Below are 12,583 nucleotides of genomic sequence, written 5' to 3' on the forward strand. Positions count from 1 at the left end.
ATATATTCTTATTTTATGATTATTTTTTATAAATTTGTGTCTTTTATGTCAAACAGAATATATATTTTTATTTTATAAAATGTTACTAAAAAAATGGATTGACATAAATTGAAAGTAATTTTAAATAGATTGACATTAATGAGTAATTGAATTAGAAACGTATAAAATCATTACTCACCATAAGTGGAATCATATAATTGTAAGGAGGATTAGATAAAATTGTAAAATAATTTATAAATTATAAATTTATTATAAATAATTAATTTATAATTTTATAATTTTATAAGTTTTATAAGTAATTACAACTGGTAAATGACTAATAATACTATAAAATAATTTATAAATTTATTATAAAATAACTTATAAAATAATTTGATAATAATATAAATTATAAATTATTATCAAATTGTAAAATAATTTATAAATTATAAAGTTATTATAAATAATTGTAAAATAATTTTATAACTTTATAAGTTTTATAAGTAATTACAACTGATAAATGACTAATAATACTATAAAATAATTTATAAATTTATTATAAAATAACTTATAAAATAGTTTGTTAATAATATAAATTATAAATTATTATCAAATTGTAAAATAATTTATCAATTTATTATTAATAATTGTAAAATAATTTTATAATTTATAAATTTATTATAAAATAATATTATCAAATAGATTTTGGAGGTATTAAAGAAATTGTGGAAGGAAGATGAGAAATTGTTGAAAGAGAATGGGTACTCTCATGAGGTACACATCAGCCTTTTGGCTGATGTGGATGAAATATGCTGAAGTGGCAAAATACGACGATGTGGCAAAATATGATGATGTGGCATCGGAAGTCTATTTTAAATATATATAATAGATGAAGTTGGATGAGTGAGTTATTCACTTATACCATTGAGGTTTTTTTTTTAATAAGTCAAAAATAAATATATTCAAGAAATGTTTTAAGCACAAGAATTGCTTAGAACAAGAGTAAAAGAAATTTTACAATGTTTCTACTGTATGACCAAAACTACTCAAACAAGAAGTAAAACAATTAACTACAAGTGATACTAATGCACTCTAAGTGTTGAGAGCACCATTGATTATACCCATAACAAAATTCTTTTACATGCAATTTGATCCACCTCTATGCTAAAAGTTTGGCATGCTCAATAATAACATTTACCTTCAAAATATGCAAACGAAAAATCGCCTCATTTTTTTATTTTCAAATTGTCCACATCACTGTAAACCAAACTAAATTAATTATTTGACGCATTACACGGCTGTATAAAAAAAGGTCATCAAATTGGTTAGTGTGGTTGATTGCATTCTTATGAAATATACCAAATAGTCCAAACTAATTCAAAACACCATACCACACGGATCCAAAAAGAGGACACACAAAGAACAAATCATCAATTGTTTCAACTTCCCCACAACCTGCTACACATTGTTGATCTTCCATAGAAATGATTCATCGACGAAACAAAATTTCCTTTGTAGGCTACCTATCTTGAAACGACCTCCACACAAACAATGATACTTTTGCTTGGACGCAAAGATGCCACACTAGGTCTTGAAATGGAGGTGCGTTGACACTAGCGACAAACTCCTTCCGTAGTACAGAATATGCCTCATTTACCGAATATGATCCTCCTTGTGTATTGTTCCACAACCACTTATCATATACATTAACTTGCAAATGAACGTTAGCCAATAAAATCCTACATTGCTTCACTAATTCATCCTCCCACGCAAATAACTGCCTCTGTCATCTCCACCCTTGAAGACCCTCAAGTCGCAACATGTCTAACATAACCTCTATCTTTTCCTCTTGTTGCAAAGAAAAATGAAATAACCTACTAAATTTCTCACGTAAGACCCCACCAACCAAACATGGATCCTTCCAAAATAAAGTATTACTCTCATTCCCAATAATTTGAAACAATTTTTTATCAAACAATTCTTCTTCAATACCAACTCTTCCCGCAAAAATATCCTTCCACCACACAGACCCCCTCGAATTGCCCCTCCTAAATTCCCCAACTTCCACTCCATATTTATTGATCAACACCTTAATCCAAAGGCCTTCTGACTCTGTTTTTATCCTCCAACACCATTTATCCAATAAAGCTTTATTAAAAAAAAATTCAAATCTCGGACTCCTAATCCACCATTCTCTAAAGGCAAACTACCTTCTCCCAATTGACCCAATGAACCTTACTCACTTCCTCATTCTCACCCCCAAAGAAATGATTTAAAAATGGATTCAAGTTGATAAATGATACCTGAAGGAGCCTTGAAAAAGGAAATAAAATAAATCGGTAATGCAAATAAGAAAGCTTTGAGGAGTACTAAACGACCACCCAACGACAAAGTTCTAGAGTTCCAACCAGCCAACCTATTTCGGATCTTCTCAATAACAGGTTTTCAGAACACCTTACGTCGGGAATTATCGCTAATAGGCAACCCCAAATATTTGAATGAGACTCATCTTATCTTACAATTAAGAATCTCTGCCACAGTTTGAAGCCATGAACTGTTAACATTAACACCTGTCATCATACTTTTATGGAAATTAACCTTTAGGCCGTATTGAAGCTCAAACCACAACAAATTAGCCTTGATTGCTCTAATATCATTCCAACACTTCTCTCCCATGATCAGCGTATCATCATAAAATTATAAAAGAGAGACACGAAACTCATTTGAGCCCACCTTAAAACCTTTGAATCGATTGGCTTCCATAGAAGCACTAAAAAGAGCTTTCATGCTCTCAGCAGCTATTAGAAACAAGAACGGAGATAAGGGGTCAGTTTGTCTCAATCCCCTCCGCATAGCAAACTCTTCTGTAGGACTACCATTCACTAGCACAGAAACTGACGCTGAACCTACACATTCCAAAATCCATTTACGCCATTTCTCTGCAAAACCCATCTTTGTCATCACAAGCTCTAGGTAATCCTTCTCAACTGAGTTATATGCCTTCTCGAAGTCCACTTTGAACAAATTTAACTCTTTTATCTTTTATTTTTGCCTCATCGACCACTTCATTTGCAATTAAGATTCCGTCCAAAATTTATCTGCCTTTAACAAACGCTGATTGAGGGGCTATTGTCTTAAGTTCTTTAATAAATTTTTTGATTTAATGAAATTTTGAGCTCTGAAAACTTTTTATTTACCCTATTTCACTTTTTTTCAATTTGAGGATATTTTTAATTGACATGTCCTATTCACTAATGCGAATGTTACTTAATATTCACGTTATTTAAAATTTTCTTAAGCATTAATTATTATTTGTATAATATTTAATTATTAAAATTTTCTTAAGCATTAATAATATTTAATTACAATTTCTTAAGCATTAATTATTATTTGTATTAATATTATTTTATAAGTTTACTGAAATTGTATAATGTATGAAATAATTTTACTTAGATGGACAAATGAAAAAGTTTGTGTTACATATTGAAGAAACAAAACAGAATGGAAGTAGAAAATAAAAATAATAGTGTGTTTTGGAATGTGTCACATCAGATTTTTTATTAGTTGATAAATATTAAAATATGTGACATAAATAAAAATAAGTTGTCCCAAATAGAAGTTAGATTTGTGTTTTAATATATTATAATAGATTATTTTATAAAATCTATTAATATTTGGTACTATAAGAGAACATATTAACATTTGCCAATAATTGTGCATACTTTTGTTTTATAAGCAATAATTTTCCATACAGTTAACAGAACACACTTGATAAGTCTTCCTTACATACAAGTTGCAAGTCATCAATCAATTCAACTTTATTATAGCAGTACTGATGCCTAGTCAGAGAAGAAAAAAGAAACAAAAAAGAAATTAAATTTGAAGTATTTATTTATTATATATAAACGAAAACACTCATGCCAGAAGACAGTAGTAGAAGCAAAAAATTCTCAACCCATTGTGACTTGTATTACAAATTGCAATAAAATGGAAGTGAAGGGTATTGTACTTTTAACAATAATTGTTGCATTATTGTCCTTCGTAGGATCAGTTTCATCAACACAATTCCTAACTGGCTGCAATTACACTTGTGGAAATTCTAAAATTCCATATCCATTTGGCATAGGAAATTCAACAGAACAAGGTAATGCACCATGTTACTTGGATCCTAAGTTTGAGCTATCTTGTGTAAACAACTCAATACTATATATAGGTAACTTACAAGTCTTAGATATAGACATCCTCCATACCCAAATGGAAGTTTTATTTTATGTCTCAAAATATTACGGTTACGAATATGAAGAAAACACTAAACCAACACTCAACACAGAATGGTTAAGCATTTCAAGCAAGGAAAACAAGTTTATAACTGTTGGTTGTGACAGTTATGGTTATCTAGATAGCACTTATAACAGTAACACATATTCAACAGGGTGTTTAACAAGATGTCATGGAAATGAAATGTTTGATAATGGAACATGTTCTGGTATAGGTTGCTGCCAAGTTGATATTCCTTCTAGAATGAGGAACATCACTGTAGAAGCTTTTTCCTTCAATGAGTCATTGTTACCTTCAAGAATCTGCAGAACCTATTCATTTGTTGTTAAGAATAATAACTACAGTTTTTCATCCACTCATTTGAAAGGTTTACCTTTCAAAGAAGTACCAATAGTTCTTGACTGGCATGTAGGTGAGTTTGAAGATAACTGCAGTACTGTTTCCAAGAAGAACTATGCATGCATGAACAATAGCTTCTGTGATGACAAGCACACTGATTTTGGTTACCGATGCAAATGCAACAAAAATTATGAAGGAAACCCTTATCATCCTGATGGCTGCACAGGTAAACAAATTTGTATTTATTTATCAAAAATGATTTTCATGAGAAAAGTTGTTTATAACAACTAGTAACAATGGTTGTATTGTGTTTCAGATATTAATGAATGTGAAACACCAAATCATGGTGGATGCAAAAGTAAAGCAAATTGTAATAACAGTGATGGGAATTACAATTGTTTCTGTCCTGTGGGGCAATTTGGAGATGGAACAAAGGGTGGAACAGGATGCCAGCCTGTCAAGCCACATGATAGAAATGGATATCTAATGTTACTTACTCTTATTGGTAAGCAACAAAACAAAACACAGTAATTCAAATATTTCATATTTCCTTAATTTTAATTAGTTTGATGAACAATCCAAAATACTTTTTGGATGCAGGAGTTGGAGCAGTATTAATTGTTGTATTTGTGGGGATAATTTTGTACTCAATATACCAGAAAAGTAGACTAATCAAATTGAAAAAGAAATTCTATAAGCAGAATGGAGGTTCAATTTTGGAACAGAAACTTGGTCAAAGAAAAGACTCCTCTCAAATAGCTCATATTTTCAGTGAAAGTGAAATAAGAAAGGCCACTAACAACTATGATGAAAGCTTAATCATAGGTAGAGGAGGTTTTGGTACAGTTTTCAAAGGTGAACTAGCAGATAATACAATTGTTGCTGTCAAGAAATCCAAAACAATAGATGCAAGCCAAATTGATCAATTCATTAATGAGGTGGATGTTGTGTCTCAAATAAATCATAGGAATGTGGTCAAACTCTTAGGGTGTTGTCTAGAAACACAAGTTCCATTGTTGGTTTATGAATTTATTACCAATGGTACTCTTTCTGATTTTATACACACACAAGTTAAGGTGAATAATGAAACTTGGAAAACTCGTCTTAAGATAGCAGCTGAGGTAGCTGGAGCTTTGTCATATCTACATTCAGCTGCCACAATACCAATTATTCATAGAGATGTTAAGAGTGATAATATTCTCTTGGATGGAACCGACACTGCCAAAGTATCTGATTTTGGAGCTTCAAGGTTGGTTCCACTTGATCAAACTGAGGTAGCCACAATGGTGCAAGGGACAATTGGGTACTTAGATCCAGAGTATATGCAAACAAGCCAATTGACTGAAAAAAGTGATGTCTATAGTTTTGGTGTAGTTCTTGTGGAGCTGTTAACAGGTGAGAAACCTTTTTGTTTTGGTAGACCAGAAGAGACAAGAAATCTTGCTATGTACTTCTTGTCTTTCTTGAAAAAGGGTAGTTTGTTTCAAGTTATTCAAGGTGGCATGTTGAATGAAGGAAACAAGCAGGAGATCAAGGAGGTTGCTATTCTTGCAGCTGAGTGTTTGAGAGTTAAAGGAGAGGAAAGACCTACCATGAAGGAAGTGGCTATGGAATTGGAGGGAATGAGACTAATGGAGAAGCACTCTTGGATCAATGAAGACATAAATGTTGAGGAGAGTCACTACTTGCTCAATGAATCATCATCTAGCATTTATGAACATGGTGATAGCAGCAAACATGGAGATATTGGGTATGACAGCTTAAAAGATCATGCACTAATTGTCATGGATGATGGAAGATGATTATCACTAAGATTTCATTATTTTAGAAGTTTTGTGTTGTGTGCATGTAATCCAGCTTTTAATTATTTTTATAAGTAAGAATGTCAAAATTATTATGGAATAGTCCTAAATTCCAATTGTTGGTATATTGTACTCTTGCATCTTGTAGTTTTCATTGGTTATGAGAATGAATCATTCAATAGTTAATTATAAGTAAAATAATGCATGTAATTTATCAACATTTAGTATTCCTGTTTCAAAAATGTCTTTACATTATTTTTTTAATTAAAGTAGGTTAATAAATATATTTTTTTTAATCACATCAAATAAAATAAAAAATACATTGAACTATGTAATATTTTTACTTATAATTGAGGCTAAGGAGGAGTGAGTAAGAAGGATGCTACACCTATAAAATCTTGGAGCCAGCACACTTCAAAGGGTGAGTCTCAATCTGACCAAAAAAATTCCATGGCAAACCAAAACCCTCCTTCAATTTTCATATCAAACTCTCAAACCAATCCAAACAAAAATTTCTCAGCCAAAATGATCTTCCAGAAAATGAAAGCCAACTTGGTTTTACACTCAAAATTGGCTGAACTAAACGGTGCCATGGGTGACCTTGGCACTTACATACCCATAATTCTGTCCTTAACTCTATCAAAGAACCTTAACCTTGCCACCACTTTAATCTTCACAGGTACATATTCTAATATTTCTAAATGACTTACAAATTAACATCATCTTCATGAATTTTTTTTCCTTGAACTCTCTGGTTCTCAAGGAAAAATGACTCTGGTAATCTGGAGTTTGAACGAGACGTAAGTTAGTTCCATCAGTGATTGTTTTAGTCAAGATTCGAACTCGAATCTCTCGAATGATTTGTGCTTAACGGAACCTTATTAACCATTTGAGTCTAATCAGTTGGTTATTCCCTGTATGTAGTTAGTTAACTAACTAACATTAATAATTGATTTTATTTATTTTTTGACAAAATTAACTATTGAAATTTGATGCATAATTTTTTCTAATGTATAATTCTTGTTTGGTGTTGAATATGATAGGTCTATACAACATTCTCACTGGTTTCATTTATGGGGTCCCTATGCCAGTCCAGCCCATGAAGTCCATCGCCGCCGAAGCCTTATCAGACAAAGACTTCGGCGTACTGGAAATTATGGCCGCCGGAATCTTAACCGGCGGCGCGGTATTTTTATTGGGTGTCACCGGGTTAATGCAGCTAGTGTACAAGTTTATTCCTTTATGTGTTGTAAGGGGAATTCAACTAGCACAAGGTTTATCATTTGCTTTAACAGCTGTTAAATATGTGAGAAAAATGCAAGATCTTCCAAAGTCTAAATCTTTGGGTCAAAGACCTTGGTTTGGATTTGATGGGTTGGTTTTGGCAATTGTTTGTGTTTGTTTTATAGTTTTTGTGAATGGTTCTGGTGAGAATGAGAGTGATAAAAAATGTTGTAATAATGGTGAAGAAAATGATGACATTAGAACCTTTGATTTGGGAGAAAGAAAAAGGACTAATAAAGTGAAAAAAATTGTTTTTTCACTTCCTTCTGCTTTTTTAATCTTTGTGTTAGGTGTTATTTTGGCATTTATAAAAAAGCCTAATGTGGTTAATGAAATTAAATTTGGACCCTCTTCTATAAAAGTGGTGAAATTCACCAAACACTCATGGAAGAAAGGTTTTGTCAAAGGTACAATTCCACAACTACCCTTGACAATTTTGAATTCTGTTATAGCTGTTTGTAAGTTGTCAAAGGATCTTTTTCCAGAAAAGGACTTTTCAGTTACTTCAATTTCAGTGACAGTTGGTTTAATGAACTTTGTTGGTTGTTTGTTTGGTGCTATGCCATGTTGTCATGGTGCTGGTGGACTTGCTGGACAGTATAAATTTGGTGGAAGGAGTGGTGGTTGTGTGGCAATTCTTGGTATTGCCAAATTGGTATTGGGATTGGTGTTAGGAACTTCTTTGGCACACATTTTAAGGGAATTTCCTGTTGGGATATTAGGTGTGTTACTTTTGTTTGCTGGAATTGAACTTGCTATGTGTGCTAGAGATATGAATACTAAAGAAGATTCTTTTGTGGCACTTATTTGTACTGCTGTTTCTTTGGTTGGATCAAGTGCTGCTCTTGGTTTTTTGGTTGGAATGGTTGTGTATTTGCTTCTTAAACTAAGGAATTGGACAAAAGATAAACCATAATTTAGGTCCATAAAATTACATAGTAGCTTTGAAGAAATTTTCTTTAATAAAATGGTTGATGTGGTTAGTTATTTATTGTTATGAGTGTAGTATTAAAATGTGGTTTGCAGGTGTAATTAAAACTATAATATATAAGATATGAAGGTTTTTGCTACAAAATTTGTAGATTTTATTTGTAAATCACTATATCTTTGTGAAATATTTTATTTATCAATTTATTTCCCATTTTTTGTATTTGATGCTAAATGAGGGATTTGGTGACTTAATTCAATTAAGTTAATTCTTCCTACAGTTAGTAAGAATTACTTCAAATGTTGGTTGCTTTTGTTCCTGAGCCATGCATACATTGTAGGTTTATTTAGGCAAGATATATAATGAAGTCCTTTAAGTTATATAAAAATATTAAATAAATTTTTTAATCTTTTTTTTTTTTATATATTAAGTTAGTGAATTATGTTTGTAAAAGTTACAATGTTGAACTATTTTTAGTTATAATCTCATTTCAATCAATTTTAGTTAAAGATTTTTAAAATTGTACTATAAATTTTGTTATCAATCATCTTAAGAAAAACATAATAAATTTTCATGTGATTTCATCACATAGATTGAGAAAATTTTGCGTTTAATTTCAAGAATTCTAAAATCTATCTAACTGAAATTCTCTATGTTTAATTATTTTTCTAAAATTTGATTAAGTGTTTATGCTCTTACGATTATTGTAATTAAAATCCCTTAAGAATTTAATGAATCTATTGAAAAAATAGAGAAAATTTTGAATTTCAATTTTACTGGTTTGAAATTAGGATTAGTGGTATAACATTTATAAATATAAAAGAAGAATTTGACACTAAAAAAAAAGATAAAATATTAACTTATTAAAAAAATATAAAAATTAATATGTTATTTCTGTGTAACTTAAAAAGACCGCTAAATATATTTTGTATTTTATTTATGAATACATTGTTGAGTATGTGATGCTAGTTACTGTATAAAAGAAGTGTACTTTCTTTATTTACAGAATTTATATGTTCATTTATGTGCATGATATAATATTGCATTCATAGAAATTAAAATGAAACCAACAAAAAGAATAAATTTCCATTTTGAGCTAATGTGATACCCTTTTGGAATAAAATTTGAAGACTAGTTGGATGCTTGAATAATTGAATTTCCAAAAGGTTTGCAACTTACTACATAAATGGAGTGTGATATCATTCCAACTTTTGAAATTTGGACCAAAAAGAATACTAGTGTGATTTTCTCCCTTTAAGCATCGTGACTTTTTGGTGAAAAATTTGGAAGTACTTCTGTTAAAGTTGTCTGAACCTTATGTGATTTTTAAATATAGTGATCTATAAATACTATCAAATATAAAGTTCGATACTATTAATAAAATTGTTTTAGAACTTGAACTTTTTTAGGCTTCAATTTTTTTAATTTAATTAATTATTAGTATTGAATTTTTTTAGGCCTCAATTTTTTTTTAATTTAATTAATTAATAGTATTGAATTTTTTTTATAACATTTACAAAATTACTATGATTTATTGTAATTTTAACAAATCTCCTATAATGTCAAACATATACACAATAACAATTGTAATGCAGTTTTCAGAACTTTACAATCTTTTGAATTGTTTTTGTATTATCGACTTGTCGTTGACTCCAATTTAAAACTATATAATATAATTATCTAACATGACCAATGTGGTGGTGATACATATGAAGAAGAATTAGAATATATAAATAAATAAAATATGATTCGTCAAGAAAATTTGATAAATCATATATGGAATATGGTCTAGGTGAATCATATCATAATCGTTTTAAAATTATACGGATAGTTTATCTTCCACTCAGCTAGATTACTCTAGAGTTCTGTTCATCCACTTAAATAGGATAAAAAAGAAGATTCCTAAAAAAATGTTCAACCCATAAAAAAGTAAATTTAGAAATATATGTAGAAATCAATTATAGGAGTATCACATGATTTTTTCCCTCTAATTATTCTTCATGCTAAATTTATGCCCATGCATTAGAGGTTTTTAATTCGAAAACTTTCTCTCTATTGTTACCCAAAGGGCAAGAAGTTAAAATATTTTAAACATTTCTTGAGTCTAAAGTCGACTGCTACTGCTATGTTTACATTAAGACATTACTATTACCTAGGTTATATCTTTCTTTGTTCCACTTTCTCTTTGTATTACTATTTGATGGTGATATGTATTAGTAAAAAAGTCTCATACTTATTTGGATAAAGATATGGTGTTTAATTCACTTGTGTTGTTGTTCTTAGTCAAATGTGATAATTTTTAAACTCCCTAAGACCCAATAAAGTGGTATCTAGAGTTCGATTGATTTAATTTGTACATTTAAATGAAGGAGAAAAATAAATGTCTAAATATGATTAAGTTCAACTCTACTAATTACACACTTTGGAAGACCTTTGTGGAAGAAGGTGTCACAACCCAAAAACTAAACGCCGAGACTGGCGCACAAACTATACTCCTAGTCTTACAAGCCTATCAACTAACTTAACAATTAAATAACTAAATCGTTCTCAATAACCATTTCAAATATATATATAATTTTTCTCGAAATTTCGACAGAGTATCCTCTGTAACTTCAACATTCTCAAGGACTTAGTGAGAAGACAACAATCACTATCAACTAAAAGGGAAACACACAAAAAGGCATGAATAATTGTTTTACAATCTTATGGCGATTATGTTATACACATAATAAAATCATTAAACTTATAATTTAGTTGTTCATATAGAAATATTAAAAATTCAATTAATAGCGAAGCGGAATCAAAATGAATAACCTTAAAATCATCATAAAAATCAAACAAGTAAAAATACAAATTTTTGAGAACCAAGAGGCCGCTTCATCTCATTGATAGTCATTTCCTCCTAAGGATGGTCTTTCTCTTAGGGGTGACTCCATCTAACGGATAGTTATCTCCTCTCAATTCTGCAACGCATGATCACGCATCAATTAGTGAGCTTACATCTCGTTGATAGCCCTCTCCTCCTACAGATGATATTTCTCATAGGAGCGACTTCATCTAACGGGTAACTCTCCCCATAGGTGCACCTAACGTCGTTAACGATTTCATAATTATAACAACAATTTCCCAAAACACATATTAAAAGCATTTTTCATTTCATCGTAATTCATGGAAAATATATTCAATCGCATAACAATTCAATATTTAAATAATTTTAACTCATATGTAAATCAAACTAATAACAAGTTATATAACAAAGACCATTAAAATAAATAAATGACAAAATCAAGATAAATTTCAAAGGTTGTATTCCTCAAATTTTAAAATAAATACATTAACGTAGAAAACGAGTAAAATAATAATTATAGGATTATAAAAATATATGACAATGACCGTCGTCAACTCACAACTATGGAAAATCGCTTAAGTTTGTTCTCCAACAACTCTTAGAGTAGCAGGCAGGACCTCAACTGACAAATTTGAGTAAAAAAAAATATTCTCAAGACTTTAGAAAAAATTTATAAAGTTTAACTAACTCTAGGAAACCATAAAAATCATTTAAATCTACTCTAAGCACAAAATAAGATTTTTAACAAAAATTACATTTTTCTAGATATTCATACTACCATTAGAATTGTATATTTACCTCAAAGAGTCTCAATAAACAACTCTCAAGATATGAATACCCTTCACATGGGTTTATTTGTGACTTTAAGTGAGAGAAATAAGAAGAAGAATAAAAGAAAAAGAAAAAATTTGAAAATGGGGAAATGATGGTGAAGTGGGTACCGTGAGACAGGAAGGGAAATACGGGAGTGAAATGAAAAGAGAGTGAGTGGGTTGTTTGATTTTTTTTAATTATATTATTATTATTATTATTAATTTGAAACGGTGTGTTTCAATCTCCTCCCCTTAAGAAAATTCGTCATCGAATTTATTTTATTATTTTCTATACTGACCTTGAGTTTGAAAC

The 12,583-nt window shown here is 30.2% G+C and overlaps 2 protein-coding genes across 2 annotated transcripts; both read left to right on the forward strand.

Annotated features, from left to right (window-relative positions):
- The first annotated feature begins 3,792 nt into the window (after window positions 1–3,792).
- On the forward strand, window positions 3,793–6,622 carry LOC101498612 (wall-associated receptor kinase 3-like). The gene is made up of 3 exons (XM_004498563.4): window positions 3,793–4,822; window positions 4,913–5,101; window positions 5,197–6,622. The coding sequence occupies exons 1-3, from the start codon at window positions 3,967–3,969 to the stop codon at window positions 6,396–6,398; spliced, it is 2,247 nt and encodes a 748-aa protein (XP_004498620.1). The 5' UTR covers window positions 3,793–3,966; the 3' UTR covers window positions 6,399–6,622.
- Window positions 6,623–6,792: 170 nt separating this feature from the next.
- LOC101498942 (molybdate transporter 1-like) lies at window positions 6,793–8,764 on the forward strand. Its single transcript, XM_004498564.4, has 2 exons — window positions 6,793–7,077; window positions 7,442–8,764. The coding sequence occupies exons 1-2, from the start codon at window positions 6,849–6,851 to the stop codon at window positions 8,596–8,598; spliced, it is 1,386 nt and encodes a 461-aa protein (XP_004498621.1). The 5' UTR covers window positions 6,793–6,848; the 3' UTR covers window positions 8,599–8,764.
- Window positions 8,765–12,583: the final 3,819 nt, after the last annotated feature.

This window comes from Cicer arietinum, chromosome 4, assembly GCF_000331145.2.
Source record: "Cicer arietinum cultivar CDC Frontier isolate Library 1 chromosome 4, Cicar.CDCFrontier_v2.0, whole genome shotgun sequence".
Lineage (NCBI taxonomy): Eukaryota > Viridiplantae > Streptophyta > Magnoliopsida > Fabales > Fabaceae > Cicer > Cicer arietinum.